The sequence below is a fragment of the Tiliqua scincoides genome, chromosome 4, assembly GCF_035046505.1.
Source record: "Tiliqua scincoides isolate rTilSci1 chromosome 4, rTilSci1.hap2, whole genome shotgun sequence".
Lineage (NCBI taxonomy): Eukaryota > Metazoa > Chordata > Lepidosauria > Squamata > Scincidae > Tiliqua > Tiliqua scincoides.
In genome coordinates this window covers 160,789,098-160,814,632 of record NC_089824.1, presented here as the reverse complement: position 1 = coordinate 160,814,632, position 25,535 = coordinate 160,789,098, and the positions used below count along the sequence as shown (strand labels likewise).

The 25,535-nt window shown below is 44.7% G+C and overlaps 1 protein-coding gene across 1 annotated transcript; it reads right to left on the bottom strand.

The window, feature by feature from the left end:
- Nucleotides 1–1,597: 1,597 nt before the first annotated feature.
- On the bottom strand, nucleotides 1,598–25,367 carry LOC136648504 (cytochrome P450 4A4-like). Its single transcript, XM_066624620.1, has 13 exons — nucleotides 25,285–25,367; nucleotides 24,423–24,657; nucleotides 21,499–21,640; nucleotides 20,027–20,071; nucleotides 18,343–18,470; nucleotides 17,417–17,547; nucleotides 15,905–16,059; nucleotides 13,304–13,410; nucleotides 11,177–11,367; nucleotides 10,500–10,633; nucleotides 5,187–5,251; nucleotides 3,704–3,786; nucleotides 1,598–1,766 (listed from the first exon to the last, which is right to left on the bottom strand). The coding sequence occupies exons 1-13, from the start codon at nucleotides 25,365–25,367 to the stop codon at nucleotides 1,598–1,600; spliced, it is 1,668 nt and encodes a 555-aa protein (XP_066480717.1).
- Between the last annotated feature and the right edge of the window lie 168 nt (nucleotides 25,368–25,535).

The window sequence follows — 25,535 nt, the reverse complement described above, 5'->3', positions numbered from 1 at the left end:
GCGTCACTTAATGATGGGGATACATTCTCTTATCCTGGTTGTTATGTGATGAGGTCTTTAAGCAAACATTCAGCCCAATCTAGTGCCTTTGTTGTGTAAACAAACACTCCCAGACACTAGCTGGCTGCAAAGACTACTGGAGATGGATTGCCTCTTCTTTGTATTAAGAGCCTCTTTGTTGTATAAACAGACACTCTGCTGCAGGCTATGGGAGACCTGACTGCCTCATTAAGAGCCTCTTTGTTGCGCTTTGAACACCATCATATGTGTAGTCCATCATTAACTGAAAGGTTGTTAAGCATTGCACACCAGTATACCACCTATGTGACAGTGATTATACCTGCTAAAATGCTTTAAATTTGATTAAAACAATTTGGAATAAAAACACATAACACCACTTACACCAATTTTTATTTTTGAATAACACCAACATCCCTAAAAAAAAATTAAACTGTTTTAGTACCAAATATTTCTCCACTTATGCATCATCCTTGCTGCTTTACCTCCCATGGTCCCTGTTTTACCAATAAAGTTTATGAGATTATTCAGCAGAAGTACTTCATACTCCACCCACTGGACTTCTCCAGCTCTGCTAACTCATGATTTCTTTCAGTTCAGGATGAATTTCTTCAAAAATGCACAAACTAGACACCTTAGTGGTTATAGGAATTTTTGTTGGTTATGAGGAAATCAGTGAGATTCTTCATTTCATTTCTATTTTTATTTTCCATTTATTAGAAAATGTACCTGGAAATGTGACAGCCCAACCCAAGGGTGAAAGCTGGTTATGGTCCTGGGACCATAAACATAAGAAAAGAAAAAAAAAGCAAGGAGCCAACAGTCTACAATGCTCTTTCCAGCCCCCAAGGTACATGCCACATATGCAAGTCTTCTCTCTTTGCCTTCTCCCTGCATGATCAATGCAGTATTTCAATGGCATTGCTAATGCGCTGATTGCCAAGTAGTCTTCTAAGAATGAGGGATCACACAAACCTGACCCAGATTTTCTGCAATAATCAAATCATCTGTTTCTTTAAATTTGTGTAGAATGCAACCTCTGAGGACTCAGTTTGTATTGGAACCATGATTTTGGAGGTGAAGAGGTTAACAATTTCTCCCTGCCATTTTCCTGATAAGAATAACCTCTTAGAAAAGTTATAGGTTAGGGAAAAGTTATAGGTATATCATATACTGTATGTGTAAGTTTTCATTAACGGAGAAAATCATTGCGGGGAAGGGGTTTCATTGGAAAACAGCATGGGGAATGAGTTAAATGCTAATTTGCCTCCCCCCCAATGGCTACCTTTTACAAATATCTAAAAAGGTAAGGGATCTAGGGCCCAATCCTATAACTTTCCAGCACTGGTGCAGCCGCAATGCAGCCCTGAGGTAAGGGAACAAGCATTCCCATACCTTAAGGATGTCTCTGTGACTGCCTTCTCACCACAGGATGCAGTGCACACCCCATTGGCACAGCTGCATGGGCACTGGAAAATTGGACAGGATTGAATCCTTAATCTTAGATCTCCATTGTGTCATTTAGTTTGACCCTGGGAACAGATGCCAAACACAAAATTCTGCAATTGGCTCTTTGCTGTCAATTGAGTTTCTTTAGCAACAGGTGTATTCCATTCTGAGACCTCAAGACAATCTGGGGGACTGGAACAGGAGGCTTTGTTGGATCAGGCAAGATTTCAAACTGGAGCAGGGTTTGGGCAACAGCCACTTTCATCTCATTCATGGCAAACTGCTGTCCAATGCAGTTCCTTTATGAGAGAGAGAGAGAGAGAGAGCAGCTCTTTAAAATCATGATTGACATGCTGTAAGTTACGGAAAGAGCATTAGCTCCAAATGCCCTCAAGTAGTACATGCTGAATGTACACTCTTCCAAGGATGGAGATTATCCCTGCACTGTAGAGAGATGGTTGAGACCAAGGGACTATTGCTTGCTAAGGAGAGTTCATGGCTGAGGTGAGCCTGCATCGATTCTCATTTAGGGTCAAACTACACATCATGTTAAGTGCATGCTTCATGCAGGCAGTCTTGTTTCTTTTTGTTGTATAAGTAGCAGGTGATTGGTCCCTTGTGGGGGAAGTCCACTGCATGATAGGAGAGGGCTTTCTCTGGGTCTCCTTCCTTTCATGGTTGCTATTTCTAGGGGGATCTCCCATTTGATTGAATGGGAGCTTTTCTCCCACATGGCAAACAAAAACCAGTGGGGGAAACCAAGCTGGGTAGGCTTAAAGCTCTTCTTCTTTCAGACTGTGGTTTGAGGACCTTTCCTGATGCAATTTTGTTTTTAAATGACAAGCATGTCATCATTAAGCCTGTGTCTAATGTAACATTAATTTTGACCCTTAATCAGACCACTAAAGTCTCCAGCCTAGATGTGATGAATATCTGTATTTCTCTCCCATTTGAGCCAGGAATGAGCTTGCTCATTGGCTCATGTTCCCACCACGTCCCCTCTTGGGAGGAGAGAGGCAACTCTCAAATTGGGAATCCTCCCAGAAACAAGCAGACCGATTACATCATTACAGCTTGTTTACAGTCATTCCAGCAAGTGTATGAAGTCTCTAGTGTAAGTTGCAACCTTTACAGTTTAGCACAAGTGATGCGTGTAGCAACTCCATCTGCTGGCATGAATGATCATTGCACCTTTGGAAACACTATACTTTTCTGCCAAGCTATTTCTTCTTTATTTGCCTTTCTTGTATCCCCTAGATTCAGTATTTTCCTGGGAGGATTTTTTTTATCTGGGCTAGTGGGCAGTGGGTACCATCTACCAAGGCATTTTTACATTCAGCTGCATGTCCAAACGGGGAAGAAAGGGGACCAGGAAGGGCATTAGTGTACTAACCATTGGAACTACTGCCTGGATCAGTCCATTGACACTTAGAGTCCCCTTCCTCCACCTTGACACTGGAACTGTTGCCAGACACTTCTCCAGTTGGTGTGTCTATATCTTTGACACAGTAAAGAAGCTGACCCTCGCCCTGAACTACACTGAGTCATAGACTGCAGGACCCTTGATGGCCCTGCTTTCATTCACACTTGTTGGTTTGATATGTGCTCGGTAAATACATGTGATTCCTCTGTAGTCTCATGCAAGTATGCCCTAGGTCAGCCATTCTCAATGGGAGCCATATGGCCCCCCTGAAGAACCCTGGTGCATTTCAAGGGGGGCCACAGACTGAAAAATGTGAACAAGGGAGTTTTATGTTTATCTGTTTGTGTTGTATCCTTATTTGATGGGGGACCTTGGAACCTGAGAAGAGCTCCTAAGAGATTGTAGTAGCCAAAAAGAAAAGGTGGAGAATGGCTGCCTAGATGGCAATAAATGACATTTGAAAGTGGTGTAGTGATGAAATAGATCTGTCCTAAGTAAGTGGTCTCAGAACACATAGATGATATCAGCAAACAAAATGGACAAAATGCAGCTCCAACCAACCTCTTCCAGATTAGGCTTGCATGTGAAAATGCACTTATGGTCTAGCGATTGGGTGGATTAATTATCTTGTTGATCCTGTGAGATACATGTTTTCTTTGTTATTATTTATCATGGCCATCAGCCGGATTGCCCTACTCCCACTCCTTCTCCATCTCCAACTTGTTATTGGTCTGTTGCTCAACTTCAGGCTTCTGGGCGCTTTGGCAAGCAAAAGGTTGAACTGTGATCAAAATCAATTAAATATGTACTCACCTTGATCCCGCTGCAAAAGGCACAAAGGCATGGGAATGCCGGTGAGAGGAGTTTTCTGGTGAGAATCTTGTAGGATCAAACACCTCAAGTAAGAGAACATAAGGATTTCTGTATCAACTGTGGTTTTGCAGCCAGAATCTCAGCAAAAGACTACATCGCTGTTAATTTGTGTGTGTGTGTGTGTGTGTGTGTGTGTTAATTAATGTTGATGGAGTCCTAAGCAATATAAATGGCCAGACTATATGCAACTCTTAGCAGTAGCATTGCTAGAGGGGTGCGGGGAATGCAGCCTGCACCAGGTGACATACACGGGGGGGGGGTGAAACCATTACTGGCCAAATTTTTAAAATCTTGGTATTTTCTAATAACACAGGCCAACACACATTTTGCTTCTTTAAACATTACACCAATTCTTGGGTATATTTGGGGTGCCAATTCAAAAAATGGCATCTGTTTTGCCCGATCATGTCTAGTTTTGGAGACATGCATTGCCTCTTTAGTGAATGGTTCAAGCAGCTTCCTCATGAGGAAGCCTATACCATGGCTTCCTCCAAAACTAGATGTAATAGGGCAAAACGGATGCCATTTTTTGAATCGGCACCCCAAATTCATATCAAACCACCATAAAGTTTGGGCAAAACTTTTCTGACCCTCAGTTTTGTAGACCTGCATAATACCATCATGTTATATATCAGTGGTATTCAGATCGGTTTTGTGGAAGTGGAGCGTGATCACTCTACTTTCACTTCAAACCAGCTGGGGAGCCCTGCAGGTGCTCGTGCAGGGCTCCCCACACCTGCAGGATGATGCTGCAGGGGCTGGTGAGTGCATCCCAGTCCCTGCAGCATCCCTGAGCGGCGTGATCCTGGGGATTGCGTCGCTGCCTTCCCCCCGCCCCTGCTGCCTCCCCCCCACCCCCGCAAGGACTTACTGCACTTTCCAAAGTCCTGGAGAGTTTGAAAACCACAGTTATATATCAATTGATGCAGAATGCAATGAAACAAACCGTTCTACAAAGTTACTTTGCTTCACAAAGGAAAAGTTACAAGTGCCTGCATCTTTTCATCTTGTGGAGCAAAAATTAGATTGGAAGAGCGAATTTTAGCAGAAATGGCATGAGGGAAAGGGTCAAGAACCACCACCACGAAAGCCTGCTGAATCAGACCAAAGCAGTATCAACACACTGCTTTCCACAGTGACCAAACAGATGCTTCTGGGAAGCAACACCAGTAGGCAAAGCATGGAAGTAGGTGCTCTCCATGGTGTTTTCATCTAGCAATGGATATCCAGTGGCAAACGTCCCTCGATCTGAAGTGCAGTACAACCTGGAGCTATGATTTTATAATTACCCAACTGCAGATACACTTTGTTCAAATATAATGAAAATATGCAGATCAGCCACAATCTACTCGCTAGGGTATATTTTCAGACTCGGGAACTAGTTGTGAAAGCTGGAACCTGTCTTCACCCAACCTCAAATTACCTCTGGGTCTTGCCAAATACTTGGGTTTCGGTGGATGTTATAAATATTAATGGCTATCAAGGAACCTACAAAATAAAGTGACAAGAAGGTAGATATTATCTAAAGACAGTGATTACCTGGGATCTGTTGCAGAGCAAATATATCAACTTTTGGTGTGATTCTGTGCACACCAGAATAAATCCCTTTAACTAACAACCTAATCTTAGGGTTTCCCCACATGCAACCACAACAAAACAGGTGGTGGAGGTGGAAGGCTTGGGAGAAGCAAGTGAAAATATTTCCTATTATTGCGACTGGGTCTCCTTGGACCTGCACCAGCTGGTGTAAGTCCAAGGAGAGAAAGGGGTGCAACTGAGCAGAAGCGATACCAAAGCAATACCAATACAATGAGCATTTCAGAAGATTTCAAATCCTCAGTGAACCTAATAACCCTCTGTACTCCCAGCACAGGTGAGATAATGATAGCAATGCAGATGGCAATGCACTTCCATAAATCATGTTATGCTAATGTTACAATTACATTTCCTTGCTCAGACATCTGTAAGTGCAGATAATTTGTTCAGTCTTGTTACAGCACATTCCTCACCAAGCATTACCTGGAGTGCTTACACAAACAATCACTAAGGAGAAAAAGGTATGCGACTGAGGTGCACGTTGTTTAAGCTGCAGGTTAAACATCTAGCCTCACCTGAAGTGTGTACACAAACAATCACTTAGGAGAAAATGGTATGTGATTGAGGTGCACATTGTTTAAGGTGGAGATGATTTAAAACCTCAGAAGAAGCCACTTCAGTGAACTTTCATGAAAGAACTGAATACCAGAGTCTTATTTTCAGTTCTCCAGGATTACACAACAATTTTTCATTTGTCTTGAACACGAAGAACACAAAGAAGCTTTGAAATGATGGCTGATTAAAGTATTGTTGTGTGGAGTTTGCCCATGCAGTCAGCTGTTTATGCACAAGACGATTGATATAGAGATCTATTTGTTTTGCCCATGTCACAGTCACCTTTGGGGTAACTATTTTTTTGTATTGGCAACCTTCAGTCTCGAAAGACTATGGTATCGCGCTCTGAAAGGTGGTTCTGGCACAGCGTCTAGTGTGGCTGAAAAGGCCAATCCGGGAGTGACAATCCCTTCCACACCGGGAGCAAGTGCAGTCTGTCCCTGGTCTGTCTCCCTGGCTATGGGCCTTCCTTCTTTGCCTCTTAGCCTCAGACTGTTGGCAAAGTGTCTCTTCAAACTGGGAAAGGCCATGCTGCACAGCCTGCCTCCAAGCGGGCCGCTCAGAGGCCAGGGTTTCCCACTTGTTGAGGTCCATCCCTAAGGCCTTCAGATCCCTCTTGCAGATGTCCTTGTATCGCAGCTGTGGTCTACCTGTAGGGCGCTTTCCTTGCACGAGTTCTCCATAGAGGAGATCCTTTGGGATCCGGCCATCATCCATTCTCACGACATGACCAAGCCAACGCAGGCGTCTCTGTTTCAGCAGTGAATACATGCTAGGGATTCCAGCACGTTCCAGGACTGTGTTGTTTGGAACTTTGTCCTGCCAGGTGATGCCGAGGATGCGTCGGAGGCAGCGCATGTGGAAAGCGCTCAGTTTCCTCTCCTGTTGTGAGCGAAGAGTCCATGACTCGCTGCAGTACAGAAGTGTACTCAGGACGCAAGCTCTGTAGACCTGGATCTTGGTATGTTCCGTCAGCTTCTTGTTGGACCAGACTCTCTTTGTGAGTCTGGAAAACGTGGTAGCTGCTTTACCGATGCGCTTGTTTAGCTCGGTATCGAGAGAATGTGTGTCGGAGATCGTTGAGCCAAGGTACACAAAGTCATGGACAACCTCCAGTTCATGCTCAGAGATTGTAATGCAGGGAGGTGAGTCCACATCCTGAACCATGACCTGTGTTTTCTTCAGGCTGATTGTCAGTCCAAAATCTTGGCAGGCCTTGCTAAAACGATCCATGAGCTGCTGGAGATCTTTGGCAGAGTGGGTAGTGACAGCTGCATCATCAGCAAAGAGGAAGTCGCGCAGACATTTCAGCTGGACTTTGGATTTTGCTCTCAGTCTGGAGAGGTTGAAGAGCTTTCCGTCTGATCTGGTCCGGAGATAGATGCCTTCTGTTGCAGTTCCAAAGGCCTGCTTCAGCAGGACAGCGAAGAAAATTCCAAACAAGGTTGGTGCAAGAACACAGCCCTGCTTCACTCCGCTTCGGATGTCAAAAGGGTCTGATGTGGAGCCATCGAAGACAACAGTGCCCTTCATGTCCTTGTGGAAAGATCTGATGATGCTGAGGAGCCTGGGTGGACATCCAATCTTGGGGAGAATCTTGAAGAGGCCGTCTCTGCTGACCAGGTCGAAAGCCTTTGTGAGATCTATGAAGGCTATAAAGAGTGGCTGTCGTTGTTCCCTGCATTTCTCATGCAGTTGTCTAAGGGAGAATACCATATCAGTGGTGGACCTGTTGGCTCGGAATCCACACTGCGATTCTGGATAGACGCTCTCTGCAAGTACCTGGAGCCTCTTTAGTACAACTCGGGCAAACAGCTTTCCTACAACGCTAAGGAGAGAGATGCCGCGGTAGTTGTTGCAGTCACCCCTGTCACCTTTGTTCTTGTACAGCGTGATGATGTTTGCATCCCTCATGTCTTGAGGTACTCCACCTTCTCTCCAGCAGAGACAGAGGATTTCATGCAGCTCAGTGACGATGATCTCTTTGCAGCATTTTAGGACTTCAGCAGGGATGCTGTCTTTTCCAGGTGCCTTGCCAAAGGCAAGGGAGTCCAGGGCCACGTGAAGTTCTTCTAGGGTTGGTTCACTGTCAAGCTCTTCCAGCACAGGCAGGCACTCAATGTTGTTCAGTGCTTCTTCGGTGACTACATTTTCTCTGGAATATAGCTCAGAGTAGTGCTGCACCCAGCGTTCCATCTGCTGCGCCCGATCCTGGATGACCTCGCCTGTTGCAGACTTCAGAGGGGCAATTTTCTTCTGTGTTGGACCTAGGGCCTGCTTGATACCATCATACATCCCCTTGATGTTGCCCGTGTCAGCTGCTATCTGTATCTCGGAACAGAGCTGGAGCCAGTAGTCGTTAGCACATCTCCTGGCAGTCTGTTGGACTTTGCTGCGAGCAGTTCGGAGGACCTGCAGGTTGCGCTCACTGGGACAGGCCTTGTATGCTGCTTGAGCTCTCCTCTTTTCCTCAATGACTGGTGTCAACTCCTCAGAGTGGGCTACAAACCAGTCTGCCGCCTTGTTGGTCTTCTTGCCGAATATGGACAAGGCGGTGTTGTAAACGGTATTCTTGAAATGTTCCCATCTGTTGGATGCGTTTGCGTCGGCCGGGCCTGGAAGAGATTCCTCAAGCGCTTGTGCAAATTCCTCCACTTTTCTCTGATCCCGGGTCTTGCTGGTATCAATGCGAGGTCTTCCTTCCTTTTTCGTGTCGGCCACGGTCCGTTAACCTCGCCACGGCCCGTTAACCTCATGGGGTGCATGGGGTTTAGGGTGAAAACCGACAAGCGGATCGACAACTCTGCACCATGCAACAGAAAACAGAAAACCACTGCCCTAAAGCTGGGCACCTGGAACGTTAGGACAATGACACCTGGCTTCTCTGATGACCTGCAAGAAATAGACGACGCACGCAAAACAGCTGTCATCGACATGGAGCTGAGCAGACTGCAGATGGACATCGTCGCCCTTCAAGAGACTAGGCTGCCAGATTCCGGATCTGTCAAGGAGAGAAATTTCTCATTTTTCTGGCAGGGAAAACCACCAAACGAAACCAGGGAACATGGCGTTGGCTTTGTGGTCAGAAATACCCTGCTGAAATCCATCATCCCACCTACTGTGGGAAGTGAAAGAATTTTGTCCCTGCAGCTCCAGTCATCAGCAGGACCTATCACTCTCATCAGTGCTTATGCACCGACTCTGTCGTCTCCAGCAGAAGCCAAAGACAAATTCTATGATGACCTGGCCACCACTGTCAAGAAAATCCCTGTAAAAGAGCCATTGTTCATCCTCGGCGATTTCAATGCTAGAGTTGGTGCTGATAACAGTTCATGGCCCACTTGCTTAGGTCAGTTTGGCACTGGGAGGATGAACGAAAATGGCCAACGCCTGCTAGAGTTTTGCTGTCATCACGGTCTCTGTGTCAGCAACACATTCTTCAACACAAAGCCCCAACATAGAGTCTCTTGGAGACATCCAAGATCAAAGCACTGGCACCAGCTCGACCTGATCCTCACCAGACGCTCCAGCCTTCCCAGCATCAAGATCACACGCAGTTATCATGGTGCTGCCTGCGACACTGACCACTCCCTGGTGTGCAGCAGAGTGAAACTGCAAACAAAGCGACTGTATCACACGAAAAAGGAAGGAAGACCTCGCATTGGGGTAACTAGTGGTTGGGAAAAGATCTCATCATTTGTATGTTGGGGGGTTCTCTTCTGCCCCAAAGGTTTTTAAAGCAGCATGCTGCATGAAGTATTAAAAATTACAATAAAATGACCAATAAAGTGAAAAGTCAGTACAGTATATGTAAACCCAACAACCAAGCAGCAAAAATCACAAATAAGCACCAACGTAACAGAACAGCAGCCAAGGGACAAAACTACTCCAACACAAAACAAAACAGTTTTTGACTAAATGCTGGAAGACCTGAAAAGTAGGGCCTGAAATGTCCTACTGGGGCTCACATTGGCCTGACACAACTGCTCTCAGCGTAAGGGCAACTGTTTGACCTCTCATGTGAGCTGTGGGCTGAGAGCTCCCTCCATTGCTTGTTGTCTGTGATGCAGCAGCGGCAGTGAAGGAAAGGCCGGCCTTGCTTTGTGCAAGGCCTTTTATAGGCCTTGAGCTATTGCAAGACCTTCAGTCATTCATATTCCATCTCTATTTGTTTATTAAAATTTTAAATGTAAATTCATTCTTTTTTTCCCCGGCCTCTGGCACACGTCAGAGAGATGATGTAGCCCTTCTTCTAAAAAGTTTGGACACCCCTGCCATGGAGTTTTTCAAAAAGTCTGGTACCTGGTTGGAGCTAAGGAGCAGAGTAACACAGAAAAGCTGTGAAATCTTCCATTAACAATGGCACTAGAATTTGAGCCAACTTTATATTCTGGGCCAAGTTAGAATTCTTTTAGAAAGAGGATAGAGGACAGCCCAAGATAAATTGCTTTTGATTCTCATTGATCATAATGAGATAAAATTCCTATCTTCTGTGAAAAATATTTTAATTTATGCCTAAAATATTTTATTCACAGTAATCAAGCCAAATTACTTGGACCAAAGAAAATGGCTGGTCTCAACTAACCTGTAGGCAAGGTCCGTCCATCACAAAAGGTTATGGGCTTGCTAAGTTGTCGGCCCACTGAAGGAACTGGTGGGTAAATTCGGAGACTCTCCTTAATGCACATGGTGGTGTAAGGAATCTTCCCCAAGTCATCCCTGAAAAAAATCAAAGGAAACCATTTCAAATCCATTCCTTTTCTAAGAGTGATAATAACCACCATCAGGGCTGGGCCAAGATCTCCGGACTCCCGAAGCAGTTCACCAGATGACACTTTCCTTACCTGCTGGTTTAACTGGGGGGGGGGGGGTACCTGTTTTCCTGTGAGCTATTTTCCCAATGAAAATTGCCCCTTGAAGTGGTGGGCTTACTCTGATCAAGAGTGAAACAACAGAAAAGTGAAGGCCAACAGAATTCCAGGAGGAACAGGGTGATAATAAGGGGTAGCAGGGAAAACTCAATGATTGCCAAATCTTGCAAGTGGCTGTTTAGGATTTGGCAACCTAATTGTGTCAAAAATTCAGCCAGGGATCACTTCAAGTCTTTGTATGGGGGAAAGTAGCAGAAGGGAATAATGAGGAATCTGTGTGATTGCTCCATTCAACTCAGTTTCTAATTCTAGAGCTGTAAAGTAGATATGCTTTCCCTTCAAATGAGTTGCATTAACTGTTAATGTAGAGATGTTAGCTTGTTGTTCTCACCATTGAATTGTGTCTCGATCCCCTAAAACCTCCTGTATCTCTTCCCTGCACCTTTGTTGGTGTTCTGGATTCTGGGCCATGGAGTAGAAGATCCAGGAGATCCCACTGGCAGTGGTATCATGACCTTCAAACATGAAAGTGTCTACCTCTGCACGGAGATCTTCATCAGATAATCCAACCCCATTTTTATCCTGATGAAACAAGAAAATGAACTATTAGAGGAATCACATCTTGTTAGAGATAAAAGAATTTATATGATTAAAGGCATGAAAACAATTAAAAAGCCATTTATGGATGATCATTATTAAACAAAAGAGATCAAAGGTAGCACTGACCAAGGGAAAAACATGGGGAATTATTCAGTAATTGTTTCTCTTGAGAAGGATGCAAGGTGATTGGTTCTGCTCTTTCCAAGGAAAAAGTAGTGAAGGCAAAGTAAAGCAGCTCCAGTTGTTAAAGGAATCCATGACTCCACTGAACTCATACCAAGTTCCTTCAATTTCTCCTTTTAGGACAGTGATTTCCAACCTTTTTCATCTCATGGCACACTGACAAGGTGCTAAAACTGTCACGGCACACCATCAGTGTTTTGACAATTGAAAAGGCACATCGCACTGCTGGAGAGGGGCTCAAATCCCCAAAAGGCTGACTAATAAATTATCTTTCTCCAAATTCCCTTGGCACACTTGCAGACCATTCGCGGTACACCAGTGTGCCATGGCACAGTGGTTGAAAACAGCTGTCCTAGGACATGCTTTCCAGATCCCTGATCATCTTTGAAGCCATTCTCGGAAAGTGCTCTAGTTTAGCTTCATCCTTCTGGACAACTAAATAAAGTCAGACCAGTGCTGAGTAATATGGAAACACCACTTCTCATTATTTAGGAAACTATGATTAATGCAACCTAAAACTACATTCGTCCTCTTTGCAACCACATTACTCTGCTGGTTCATGTTCAGGTGTTGATCATTTGCAATATCCTTTCACATGTAGTAGTGCTCAGCCAGGTATCTTCCATTCTATATTTATGCCTTGTATTGTTTTGCCTAAGTGCAGAATCTTTCATTTGGCCCAGTCCTATCCTCTCCCTCTGCAACACCAGCGCAGCCATGCCAAAAAGGATTTAAATCCTCTTTCTTCTCTGTAAGCCTCCTGCCCCCCAATGGGTCTCCTTTTGCTGGTGCAGGTCCTAGGAGAGAAACGGGGAGGGGAGGCTGAAGATACAGAGGACAGAATCCATTGCTGTCGTTGCAGCTGGTTCCAGCCCCCTCCTGCAGCCTTCCCACCCTGTTCCTTCTCCTCCCCACCCAGTTTCACCAGAACCCCTTGTGCTGGCTTATCTGCTCCAGTGGGTGGCCAGAGCGGTGATGATGCACACAGGAAGGCTCTGGCCTTCCTGTCAGCATTGCCAATGTGTGCTTCCACACTGGCAGAACACTACGTTTTGCCAGTGGGGCAGCCCAATCGGATTGGTGCGCCTGTCTATGTTGAACTTCATTTTGTTAGTTTCTACCCAGTATTCCATTCTATCCACTTGATTGTTACTATTGTCTTGTGCAATATTTGCTATTCCTCCCAGTCTAGTGACATCTGCAATTTGATAAGGATTCCTCTTCCCATTTCCTAATATTTTGGTAATGATATTGAAGAAAAACAGGCCCAAGACAGAGCCTTGGACTACTTCAACAGAGATTTTTCTCCAGGCTGATGAGGAGCCATTGATGAGAGCCATTTGTGTATAGTTGTCCAACCAATTGAGACGCTATCTAATGTTTGTATGGTGTAGCCCCTAATTTGCTAGCTTGCTTATCAAACTATCAAGAGTGACTTTGTCAGATGCTTTACTGAAATCAAGATAAACTACATCCATGGCATTTCTACCATCCACTAAGGTAGTAACTCAAAAAAAGATATAACAACATTAATAGATTGACAAAATTTATTTTTGACTAATCCATGTTGGCTTCTAGTAATCATTACATTGATATCAAGATGTGTTCTAATATCTTTCCTGGTATTGAAGTCACGCTGGAAAGTTTGTAATTTCCTGTGTCCTTTCCCCCATTTTTCAAGATTTAGACAATATTATCTCATCGCCAGTATTGTGGTTGGGTTGAGATTTCTTACCTTGGCACATAGAAGAATATCTAGAAAATCCAAGTACCGTTTCTTCTGGATCTTTTCAAGTTCTCCCTCCTCCTGGTAGGATTTCTTTCTTTCTTCTATGACCTTTTCTATGACATATGGTAGGGAATTTAAACATTGATATGCTAGATTTCTGTAAAGGCAATGTTTCCCCTAAAATCATATGAAACAGCATAGTGGTTCCCAAATTTTTGAGCACCAGGACCCACTTTTTAAAATGATTCTCTATCACAGCAATTTCAACCTTTTTCATCTCACAGCATACTGACAAGGCGCTAAAATTGTCAAGGCACACCCATTGATAGTAGGGGCTTGCATCTCCCAGTGGCCCTACTAACAAATGACCCTCCCTCCAACTTTCATGGCACACCTACAGACCATCCATGGCACACCGGTGGGCCAAGGCACAGTGGTTGAAAATGTCTCTGTCAGGACCCACCTACCTTCACAAGACTTAAAAAAAAAAAAAGTCTTATCAGCCACTCAAGCCTCTGTTTTTATCCTTTCTACCACAGTTAGAAGGGCTTCTGGAGTGCTTGTTGTGCTCCACATTCAGCAGATCAGGACTATTCTGGTGGCCTTGGATTCCCCTTTGCCTGGCCTTTGATAAAAGCTGATTCACATTCCCCTACTCGCAAGTAAATGATTGTGTGTGGCTCAGTTTTACTTTCCATAGGGCTCAATGCATTTTCCTTGTCAACTTGGAAGAGGGGACTTACTACTCAAGAGTTTGTTAGGGCCAGCGTTCATTGGATCGGGACCATTCTTGTGGTGTTGCATTCCTCTCAGCCTGCCTTTCAATGTGAACTGAGACACAGTCACCTACTTCTAAGTAAACATGCATGTGCTGCTCCATTTCTGTTTCCATAGGGCTCAATACATTTTCCTTGTCACCTAGCAGTTTGTCAGTTTCGTGACCCACCCAAAATCTGGTTACAACCTACTGGTTGTGACCTACTGGTCCTGATTTATGGTTTAAGAACCACTGAACAGCAGCATTATCCAATATAATTCAAGGATCTTTTTTCCCCCCAAGGCTCCAGATTTATTTCATAGCTAAGCAACAGCTGCGATCAGATCACAGATTCTTATGGCCCAGTTGCTTGTATCCACAGACTATTGCCTGCATGCTGCAGAAAGACTATCAAAGTTATGTTTTTAGTCTTCCTTTAGAAGTAGGTTGATTGCCTGCATGTCATGTCTTCAGTTTAAGACTGAAGGGGTGGAATCTCCTTCCATGGATGACCAAAACCATGGATAACTGAAACACAGATAACTACGAGAACCATGGATACAGGGGCCTGCCTGTATAAATGGATACAGTGTGTTCAGGGGGGCTTATTCTCACATGCTTAGCAGTGGTTTTCGACCAGTGTGCCACAGCACAAGAATGGGACTTGAGTATGCCGCAGGGTCAGTGTTGACAGACAGCAGGGGTGAGGCAGAAGAAGCAGCCATTCCACAGTCAGGGAATTAGAGGACAGGTCCTCTCATGGATTGAGAACTTGTTGAAGGCCAGGAAACAGAGAGTGGGTGTCAATGGGCAATTTTCACAATGGAGAGAGGTGAAAAGCGGTGTGCCCCAAGGATCTGTCCTGGGACCGGTGCTTTTCAACCTCTTCATAAATGACATGGAGACAGGGGTGAGCAATGAGGTGGCTAAGTTTGCAGACGACACCAAACTTTTCCGAGTGGTGAAAACCAGAAGTGATTGTGAGGAGCTCCAGAAGGATCTCTCCAGACTGGCAGAATGGGCAACAAAATGGCAGATGCGCTTCAATGTCAGTAAGTGTAAGGTCATGCACATTGGGGCAAAAAATCAAAACTTCACATATAGGCTGATGGGTTCTGAGCTGTCTGTGACAGATCAGGAGAGAGATCTTGGGGTAGTGGTGGACAGGTCAATGAAAGTGCCGACCCAATGTGCGGCGGCAGTGAAGAAGGCCAATTCTATGCTTGGGATCATTAGAAAAGGTATTGAGAACAAAACGGCTAATATTATAATGCCGTTGTACAAATCTATGGTAAGGCCACACCTGAAGTATTGCGTCCAGTTCAGGTCACCACATCTCAAAAAAGACATAGTGGAAATGGAAAAGTGCAAAAGAGAGTGACTAAGATGATTACTGGGCTGGAGCACCTTCCTTATGAGGAAAGGCTGCGGCATTTGGGCTTCTTCAGCCTAGAAAAGAGACGCTTGAGGGGGGATATGATTGAGACATACAAAATTATGCATGGGAAGGATAAAGTGGATAGAGAGATGCTGTTTACACTCTCACATAACACCAGAACCAGGGGACATCCACTAAAATTGAGTGTTGGGAGAGTTAGGACAGACAAAAGAAAATATTTCTTTACTCAGCATGTGGTCGGTCTGTGGAACTCCTTGCTGCAGTATGTGGTGACGGCATCTGGCCTGGATGCCTTTAATTGCATTGTAATAATTTAATGTGATTTTTAAAAAAAAACTGGTGTTGTGCCTTGACAATTTCAGTGCCTTGTCAGTTTGCCATGAGTTGAAAAAGGTTGTAAATCATTGGTGTATAGAATTTCAGTCTTAAGGTCACAAATATGGGGCCTTACCTGTCTGTTGATGTGCCATTTGGCAGGCTTTCATGAAACGCCGTCCATCTGGGCTGCACCAATAGACAAGATCATTCCAATAAAAGGCACTGCGGACTCTCTGAATCACCATATAGGTCAGGTCATAGACAGATTTGATATAATAATTTGACTCTCTAAAGGAAACAGCAAGTAGGGTGATTATTAATAACACAGGACTACAAAATTGATGGTCAGAAAAGTTTTTCCCAAACTTTATGGCATTTTGATATGAATTTGGGGAGCCGATTCCAAAAATGGCATCCATTCTGCCCTATCATGTCTAGTTTTGGAGATATAGTATAGCCTCATTAGTGAATGGTTCAAGCAGCCCTCTCATGAGGAAACCATGGTGTAGGCTTCCTCATGAAGAAGCTGCTTGAACCATTCACTAAAGAGGCTATGCCGTGTCTCCAAAACCAGACATGATAGGGCAGAACGGATGCCATTTTTGGAATCGGCACTCCAAATATACCCAGGAATTGGTGTAACATTTAAGGAAGCAAAATATGTGTTGGCCTGTGTAATTTTTAAAACTGGGAAGCTGGTGGCAGGAGCTGTTTGGGGGCAATTCAGGGTAGGGAGCAGATTGACCGGGGGGGGGGCAGGACAAGGAGGAGGATCTTGGTGGCAGTAACACACACCAAGATTCAATTCCCCTTCCCTGGACCAAATCCACTTCCTGGGACTCCTCGGACTTAACAACAGCGAAGTTGCATATGTCCGAGGAGCTAGAGTAGTCTGAGGAGCTAATGTGAATAGCTGGTTTCTTAGCAGACCCATTGACTGCTAGGCAGCCTACAGGGAGGTAAGTAGAAAAAGTTTTTATTTACCTCTCCTGAACTGTCTGGTCACCCCTTCACCACAGAATGCAGCATGTACTCCATAGGTGCTGCTGCATTACATAAACTGGTGAGAGATAGCACTGGGCCATAAAGGACTTCCAATGTCCCTTCCCACTCTAGCATTCTATGATTCTAAGAGTATTTAACTGCCCAATCTTATCCCCCACCGTGTTATAGCATGCAGCCATGTCAGTGGAGGTGGCATGGCATGCTGTTGGGGGGGGGGGGTTGATCCGACAGTCTGCAGGAAGTAATTTTTTTACCCCCAGTAGGCTCCCTGATTACCTATGTCAGCAATTTTACTTTTTAAGTCTCAGGAGAGCCAGGGGCATTCTAGGGAGAAGGTTTGGGGATAGGATCCAGGCACAAGTTAATGCCACCTTATCTACCCCTGCCACCCCCTAAAACGCCCGCGGTTCATCCCCTTACATACCCTGTTACCCCTCATCGCCACTCACAGCCCACCCCCATCACTGGCACCTGTGGAGCTTCTTGGAGGCTTGCCAGTTGTGGCAGTGGCCTGGCGGTGCACAACAGTGGCCTAGCTTTTGCACTGCTGTAAAGTGCCTTGTGCTACCAGAACACTAGTTTCAGCTATGCAAGGCCGTGATAGGATTGCAGCCTGTGTAAATTTGGGCAATATAGATACGTGTGAGCTTTGCTGTTTCTCTGGTAACTGAAGGCACATTTCATGAGGCTGTCTAGAGTCATCAAGCTGACATGTTCAAACATCTCCAACGATTTGGAAGAATCCTTGGCAATCAGTCTCTCCCATTTACACTGGAAGAGAAAACAAAGATAAGGACAGTTAGCAAAGATAAAAACAATAAACATGTCGGACACAATAGCACTGTTATGTCAAATGGTTGACACAAGTCTGGTGAACAAAGACAAAACACACACAAGTTTATATGCTGATAATCACCTTAGGGTGCAATCCTATCCTGCACTGGAACAGGCAAGCCAGGAGGCTTGCACTGTATCCAGCACAGGATAGTGGCCATAAGCAGCTCAGCCAGAGGTAAGGGGAAACATTTTCCCTTACCTCCAGGTAAGGGCTGCTGGCCCCTATGGGTCTCCTCGAACTAGCGCCACCTCCTCTTGAGGTAGCACAACTCAGAGGAGAGCCGAGCAACTTGAAGCCGCTCCATTCTCCCTAGGACCGGGGGTTGGAATTTGGCATAACTGCTGGATCCCAGCTCCGCCTCCTGCTCCCCGCCCATTTGCCCACCACCCATCCTCCCCCCACCTAGGAATGCCTCTCTCCGGCCTTCCCCACGCCTACCTTTTCCTCTTGCATCGGCCCCACAAGACTCAGTGGGGAAGCCGCCACAGAGGCTGGATTCAGTCTCTGTGTGTTGGTGCACCTCTGTGTGCTGACACAGCTTTCTCCTGAGGAATGTCTGCACCTCTCCTGGGCCAGCAAGGGACTGGCTCAAATCCTCTGATGATGAGCCCGTGAATAAGGAGGGTCCATCTTATTTTACAATGCCTCCTTATTCACCCTTGGGTCTAACTATGTTTTCCACAGTGGGAGACAGAACAATTGCAACAACAACATCAACATATTCCTACCAGCATTTCTTTGGTTGACTCTGCAATCAGAGCTACATAAGGTTTCAAAATGTCATAGTGAAATCCTGGAGTTAGCAGTCGGCGGTGCTGAAACCACTTTGGTCCGTGTAACAGCAGCAGTCCTTTTCCTGTAGACAGAATTAGCAAAAAAATGATTTTGTTAGAATACCACACACAAAATGTGACTGGGACATGCTTAGACGTAACCAAAATCACACAGTTGGGGGTCACTTCGGACAGCGTAGTTCAAACTGACCTTTGCTTTTAAAAACTCTCAGAACCAAAAAGAGTTTTTTAAAACTCTTTTTTACTGAACTTGAATTACATATGTTAATTAATTATAGAACAGCATGAATATTGATCCATAAAGGGTACAATCCTGACCTGGGTTTGGGCCAGTGCAAGTCCCTTGCACCAGCCCAGGAGAAAGCCACATCTGCGCAAGGAGATGCACCAACACATGGAGGCTGAATTCAGCCTCCGTGGCGGCTTCCTCACTGAGTCCTGTATAGGCCCAGCCAGGCAGATGCAAGAGAAAAAGGTAGGCATGAGAGAGGCAAGAGGGAGGCATTCAAGCCGCTCTGCTCTCCTCTGACTTGTGCCACCTCCAGAGGTGGTGTAAGTCCACGGAGATCCAAAGGGGCCAGCAGCCCTTACCTGGAGGTAAGGGGAAATGTTTCCTCTTACCTCTGACTGAGCTGCTTATGGCCACTATCCTGCGCTGGATACAGTGCAAGCCCCCTGGCTTTAAGAGCATATTTTAAGAGCATATTTTGATTGCATTCTATTCTACCATAGCATGTGAAAAATAAATAAATAAATTTTTGGTCTCTATGATTGATCTATATCTCTTAGATTCTACAGACTTTCGCTGTGAATCTGGGGCCCAACAAAAAAAATTTCCAATTGAACCTTGCAGCTCCTAAGGCCTGGTATAAATTATTGGTCTACAGTCAATCTTGGGATCAAAACATTTAAGGGCAATATTGCTGTAGATCTGTAATCTATTTGCTGGTGAATAGACCTGGCTACGGTAATCCATGCCATGGTGACATGGAGGTCAGATTATTGTAACACGCTCTATGTGGGGCTGCCCTTGAAGATGGTTCAGAAACTGCAATTTGTGCAGAATGCGGCAGCCCATATAATTCTTGGAGATAGGTGGTTTGACTCTGTCAGATCACTGGACTAGATGGGCCTTTTGCTTGACTCAGCAGGACTCTTCTTATGAGATAACTGAAGCACCCTTGGGCTGCAGTGTTGGCCTGTAATTGGCAATCTGATGTGAGATAACAGATCCAATGCAGATAGGAATCATGACATTCACCATCGTTATATATCTCCAGTAATCTCATCTCCAAAGAAAGCAAAAGCGAAGGTGGAGATACCTCCTTGGAAAGCTTGCAAAAGGAGTGTGCATGACAGTACTGTATTGTTTTGAATACAGAAATGGCATCACATTGTTTAACTAAATAGTCTGTGGGGATACCTCAAAACTGGGATAAAATGGGAGTGCTCTTTGCCTTAGCTCTTTATTGATGTGGGGGAATTTTAGGGGGACAAAAAAAATTGAACTGAGATAACCAAAATTTTTAGATGACTGAGGATCAGATAGTGGGGTTGCAATGTTTCTAATCCAGCTCTCGCATGTGCAAAACAGTGGATAAATAATAGCTATACTTACCAATCCAAGGGATGAAGAATCTATAGGTGAGCATATTCTTGGGGTCTGAAAAATGCAATTGATATTTTTAAAACAAAACCCCAGTGTTAGAGTCCATGCTAGGGTTGAAGTGAACATTCCAAGCTTTTGTTTATTATTTTAACCCATTTCTGCCCAGCCCACAGATGTACACATTTTATCCTTGTTGCATATATGCAACGTTGGACAGAAATGGCTTAAGGCTGGCCTTGACAAATCTGTTTTGGACTTTAGTTACTATTAAGGTAGTAAAAAAGAGAGCAAAGCAAACAATTCACCTTCTAACATTCTGCATAGTGCTGTAACTGTCAGGCCAGCTTCCAAAATCCAGGCTGAGATATGAGCAACAAACTCTTTGGCCTTGAAGTCACATTTTGTAATGTTTTGCACCAGCGCAAGTGTTGACGCTTTGATGACCCTGCAGTTAATGACTCTGTCCTTTGCTCTCTGGCATGCAAGACCCAAAGAAAAATCAAAGGGGATATTGGAACTATGTTGTCCTATGACAGCGAACCCAGAACTATAAAAATAACAGCAGTTCAAGGACTTCAGGATACAAAGGCAGCTAGATGATATCATGGCATGCATATCAGGCTTCCATCATATCCTAACCCCCTTCCTGGGCCTGAACAACTTACATGAGGTTGCTTGCTCTTGCATCTTCAAAACAGCTGGCACAAATCTGAGTAGCCCCATTGGGCAGGCTGGGCCACTGCATAGGGTAAGGGGGAGAAATATCCTCCAGTCTGCTCCAAAGCTGCACTGGTTACAGATGGCCCTGCTGCACCAACACAGTTTAGCATTGGGCTGCCCATCATTTCAGCTAATCTTTTCAAATGACAATGCAGAAAAAGCAAAAAAAAAAATCTAATTGCCTATAAAAATACATATGGATTTTTTGGACAATAGTGGGAGAAAGGTTAATGCAATTGCATTAACTAAACACAACCTGAAATATAATAGAAATGGGTGGCCCATTACTATAATATTCTAATGAAGAAAATTGTCCATATCTTCCTGAATTTAATGAGTACGCCTGAGGAATTACTAGAACCAACCAAGGAAGTTTGTTCCTGCGGGATGTCATTGCTGAACAAGCTCTTCTCTTGCCACAATAATGCCCAACAATCTTATGCATGCCTGTTCAGAAATAAATCTCATAGAGTTCAATGGGACTTACTCCCAGGTAAATGTGTATAGGATTGTGGCCCACACCAATGTAGCTACGCTGTGTAAGTTCACATTAAGATTTCTCTAAACAGTTGTCTAGTAGTAGTTTTCTTATTGTTTATAACAGTCTTCAACAAAAGCCTGGAAAAGGGGGGGGGGGGCATGAAAGAGATTTGCAAGGTAAAACAGAATGGAAACCATGACAAGGGATTTAGAAACAGCTCTGTGAAAGTAGCCATTCTACAGAAAGTTGATCTCCCTGAAACAATAAGTAAGACACTTACCTCCTCGATTGAACAGAGCTTTAGCATAATCAGGATGGTTTGCTACCAAGATAGCCATAAACCCACCAAACCATCTGGGGTAGGCATAGGGGTATTTCTCTGCCCATTCCAGTGATGTGTCAAATTCTTTTCCTCGAGAGATCTGAAATGACAAAGGACAACCCGATTGATAACGTATCTGTTGGAAGGTGTGTAGTACAGAAATATTGTAGAGGGATTTTGTTTAGGGGAGCAGGGGCGCAACATAAAAATGTACATGGCCTTGACTTTTTCTGCAAATACAGTTTTGTCCACGTGGTATAGAAATAAGATTTACTTTCAAAGTAGGACATCTTCGTAATCCAAAAAATATATATATTTGTGAGTACGGCGGACTCCATTGCATGTGACATGACAATCATTTGCAGTAGCATCATTTGCCTATTCTGGATCAGTTTTCTTTCTCATTAAGAAAAGTAGAAGCACCATTAAGGGGCCCAGGGCACCAATGCCTTTGATTGTAAAAAGGCACAGGTTCTTCTCTCATTTTTCTCCAGGCAGCTTGACCTAATTTTCCTGAGGCCATTGACCTACTGGCCATTTCCTGAGGCTCTTTTAGACAGATGTATATCTGGAGGTGACACGAGAAAGGGCTACCCTTTCCCCTTGAAACTTCTCATGTGTAGCCTTTCAGGGCTCCTTGAAAGGGAGGGGAATTCCCTCCCAGAAGAGACAAGGTTTACTGTTGGCAACCTTCAGTCTTGAAAGACTATGGTATTGTGCTCTGAATGGTGGTTCTGGAACAGCGTCTAGTGTGGCTGAAAAGGCCGATTCGGGAGTGACAAGGTTTACACCAACATTAATTCAGTTCCAGCATCAGCTGAAAACATTTTTTCCCCACTAGCCTTCCCCTCTTAATTTCAGTGTTTTAACTTAGCCGCTTTCTTGACATGATTCTGACATTATTTTTTGTTTCTGCTGTATTGAGAGTTTTAAATCAGTATTGTTACAGCCCAGTACTATGGAACTTCTGCATCAGTGGATCTTGCGACTTGCTGATGCAAAAGGCCCAGCAATGGCAGAAACTTTGTGCCACCATCGTAGTTATGAGGCTGCAATCCTATACACCAGTGTTTCTCAAACTGTAGGACGGGAGGATCATGAGCCAATTTCAGGTGGGTTCCCATTCATTTCAGTATTTTTGAAATATATTAGACTTGATGCTACCATGGTATGTGACTGCATTTGGGGAAATGTTACAGATTTGTACTTTTAACAGGCTACTATGTATATTCTTTTAACAATGACAGTAAATGGGACTTACTCCTGGGTAAGTGTGGGTAGGATTGCAGCCTAGAATTGTTAAAAATTTTCCTGCCTGATGATGTCACTTCCCGTCATGACATCACTACTGGTGGGTCCTGACAGATTTTCATTCTAAAAAGTGAGTCCTGGTGCTAAATGTGTCAGAACCACTGCTACACGCATTTATATGCGAGTAAGTTCCATTGAACTCAATGAGACTTACTTCTGAGTAGAAATTATAGGATTTGGCTGTTCATTCCCAGTTGAGATGACAGCACAGAGTCATAAAAGTGTATTAGGTATACAACCAGTTCACAATCACAACCCGACCAGGAGTACTACTGAGGCAGCATAACCCAGAATGCCTCCTGATGCCACTCCAGGTGCACCATTGCTACCTCTACACAAAAAAAGCCCCAAAAAAGTGTGGAGTGTCCAGTCAGATTTAAAAGGACAGAATGAATGAAGAAACTCCTTCATTTGTAAAGTTCCTATAAATCAAAGTGGAAGTCCTGCATTTCTGTGTTTGAAAAAACCATGCCAGCAGATGATCCACTTTCCAGTTCATTTGAGCAGAGGGAAAGCAGATCAATGCAGACTGCATCTGTGGCAGGCTGGAGGCAGACTCAGAGGGCACCCCAAATCCACAACCCGGTGCCCTTCTCCATGTTCACCTTGCTGAGTTAACATGGTGTTTCTTGCTGGCCTGCTTACTGCTCAGTTCCCAGTTTCCACAACACGCTTGTGACAGTGTTTTGCAGTACTATGAGAAAGCCAAGCAACCCCTATCTATGGAGCCAGCCCAATGTGTGCACAGCTCCACAGAACATGAGCTTTCAGAAACAGAAGCACAGAGGAACAGATGACACAAGGTCTGAGGTTTTCAAACTCTCAGGGAGTTTGAAACCCGCAGTAAGTCTTTGCGGGGGCGGGGGGAGGCAGCGGGGCCAGGGGGAAGGCAGCGATACAATCCTCAGGATCGCGTCGCTCAGGGGGCTGCAGGGACTGGGGTGCACTCACCAGTCCCTGCAGCAGCCATCCCTCTGTGTGGGGAGCCCTGCACGAGCGCCTGCAGGGCTCCCCAGGTCAGGGAAAGTGAAAGTGGAGCCATCGCACCCCACTCCGCTAAACCGGAAGTTTAAATCACTGGCTGCCCCGCCCCTTAAAGGGAAACAGGCCAGGGCCCTCAGGCTGGGGCGTCGCGACACCCCAGTCTGAAAACCACTGCACAAGGTAAATGTTTTTTTCTTTTTCAGTAAGCCACACTAAATCTAGTGAAATACATTGGCTGATACAAACTGGCTGATATTCACACACTTACCCTGTAATTCTCTCTATTATAATGTTTACACACACTTGCATTCACAATTCTCTTTCTGCTCTTTAACCCAGTTTGGGCAAGGGCACCATGAAAGCTCTCCAGGATATTGCTCTCAAAGGCATGTGACAAGAATGATGTTCAGATGCAGCATCTCTAAGAGTGGTGTAGAAAATAGGATTTGGGGCAGCTGCAGCTCAACATACAGGGGTGAGAAAAAGTTGCACCTGCCCAAATTCCTGACCATATTAATAGTGGCTTGTTGCTATTGGAATGAAACTGTTTCCTCCCACTTGGCCTATCCCAAAGCCACATTACTCACCTCCTTGTTGTGGCCATGAAACCAGTGGTGGGGAGGGCTGGGGAAACTCTTGAAGGTTCTCAAAAGTTCCCTTTTCTTCCAATATAACTGGACAGCTTTCAGGAGCACGCAGAGGAGGAAGAACCCCAAAGAGAGACGTAAAGGATTGAGATCAAGGGTCACAATTTTCTCCAGCATGAGATACATTGTGCTGCAGGTTCTGTCCTGTTCTAACAGCTTCTGTGCTTCTCTTTTTCTTTTGGTGAATAAGAGGTTTAATCATCAATAGACAATCCCACACAAACCCTATTCTTAGGTAGCTAAGGCCCAGCTGCTGCTTCCTTTCTGACCGTCAGGAAATTTGCATAAGAGAGAAATTTCTGCTCTGGGACAAAGGGACAAAGTTCATGTAGTACAACTAGTTAATCCAGACTAACCACACTGCATTTTAAGAGTTCAGATGTCTAGTTATTTAAGCACTACAGCCCACATTGGTCAGGCAGGATTTCTTCATTTCAAAAATGACTCTCCTGCCCTTCTTAATGGGGACTCAGAGAGGCCTACAAATATGCTAAGTCAACCAAAACAACAAAAGTACACTAAATACAGCAACAGATCAATCAGAGAGAGAACCACCAAAACTTTTCAAAAATAAAATTGTACAAGGTCTTTGAAGGTCTGACAAAAAAAAAAAGCCAGGTCTTCCACTTGTGGAAATACAGGGAAGGGTCCAAATGCACTTCCAGGGACAAGGAGTTTGGCAGCATGGAGGCCATGGCAGAGAAAGGCCAATGGTTGCAAATGTGGACAGAAAATCTGGCCATTTTAATAGCAAAACTGAGCTCATCCCACAGGAAAGTGCAGCCTGTCAACTTTTCCTTACCTGAGCATGAGATCCAGGGATTCACAGAGTGTATCTGACAGCCATTCTGCCTGCCCCGCCTGCAGAACTTTGGTGTCCCTCATTGCCAACCCAGAATGAAGGGGGGTGGTAGATGCCTTTACCAATAGGCTAGGATGGTGTGAGCTGATCCTGTCTGGTATATACTTGAAAAAGTGCTTAATCTGATAATGAACCTTCTATAATTCTGCACTGATGTTGCTGTATATCTCACTAATTCCTTCTTGTTGTTT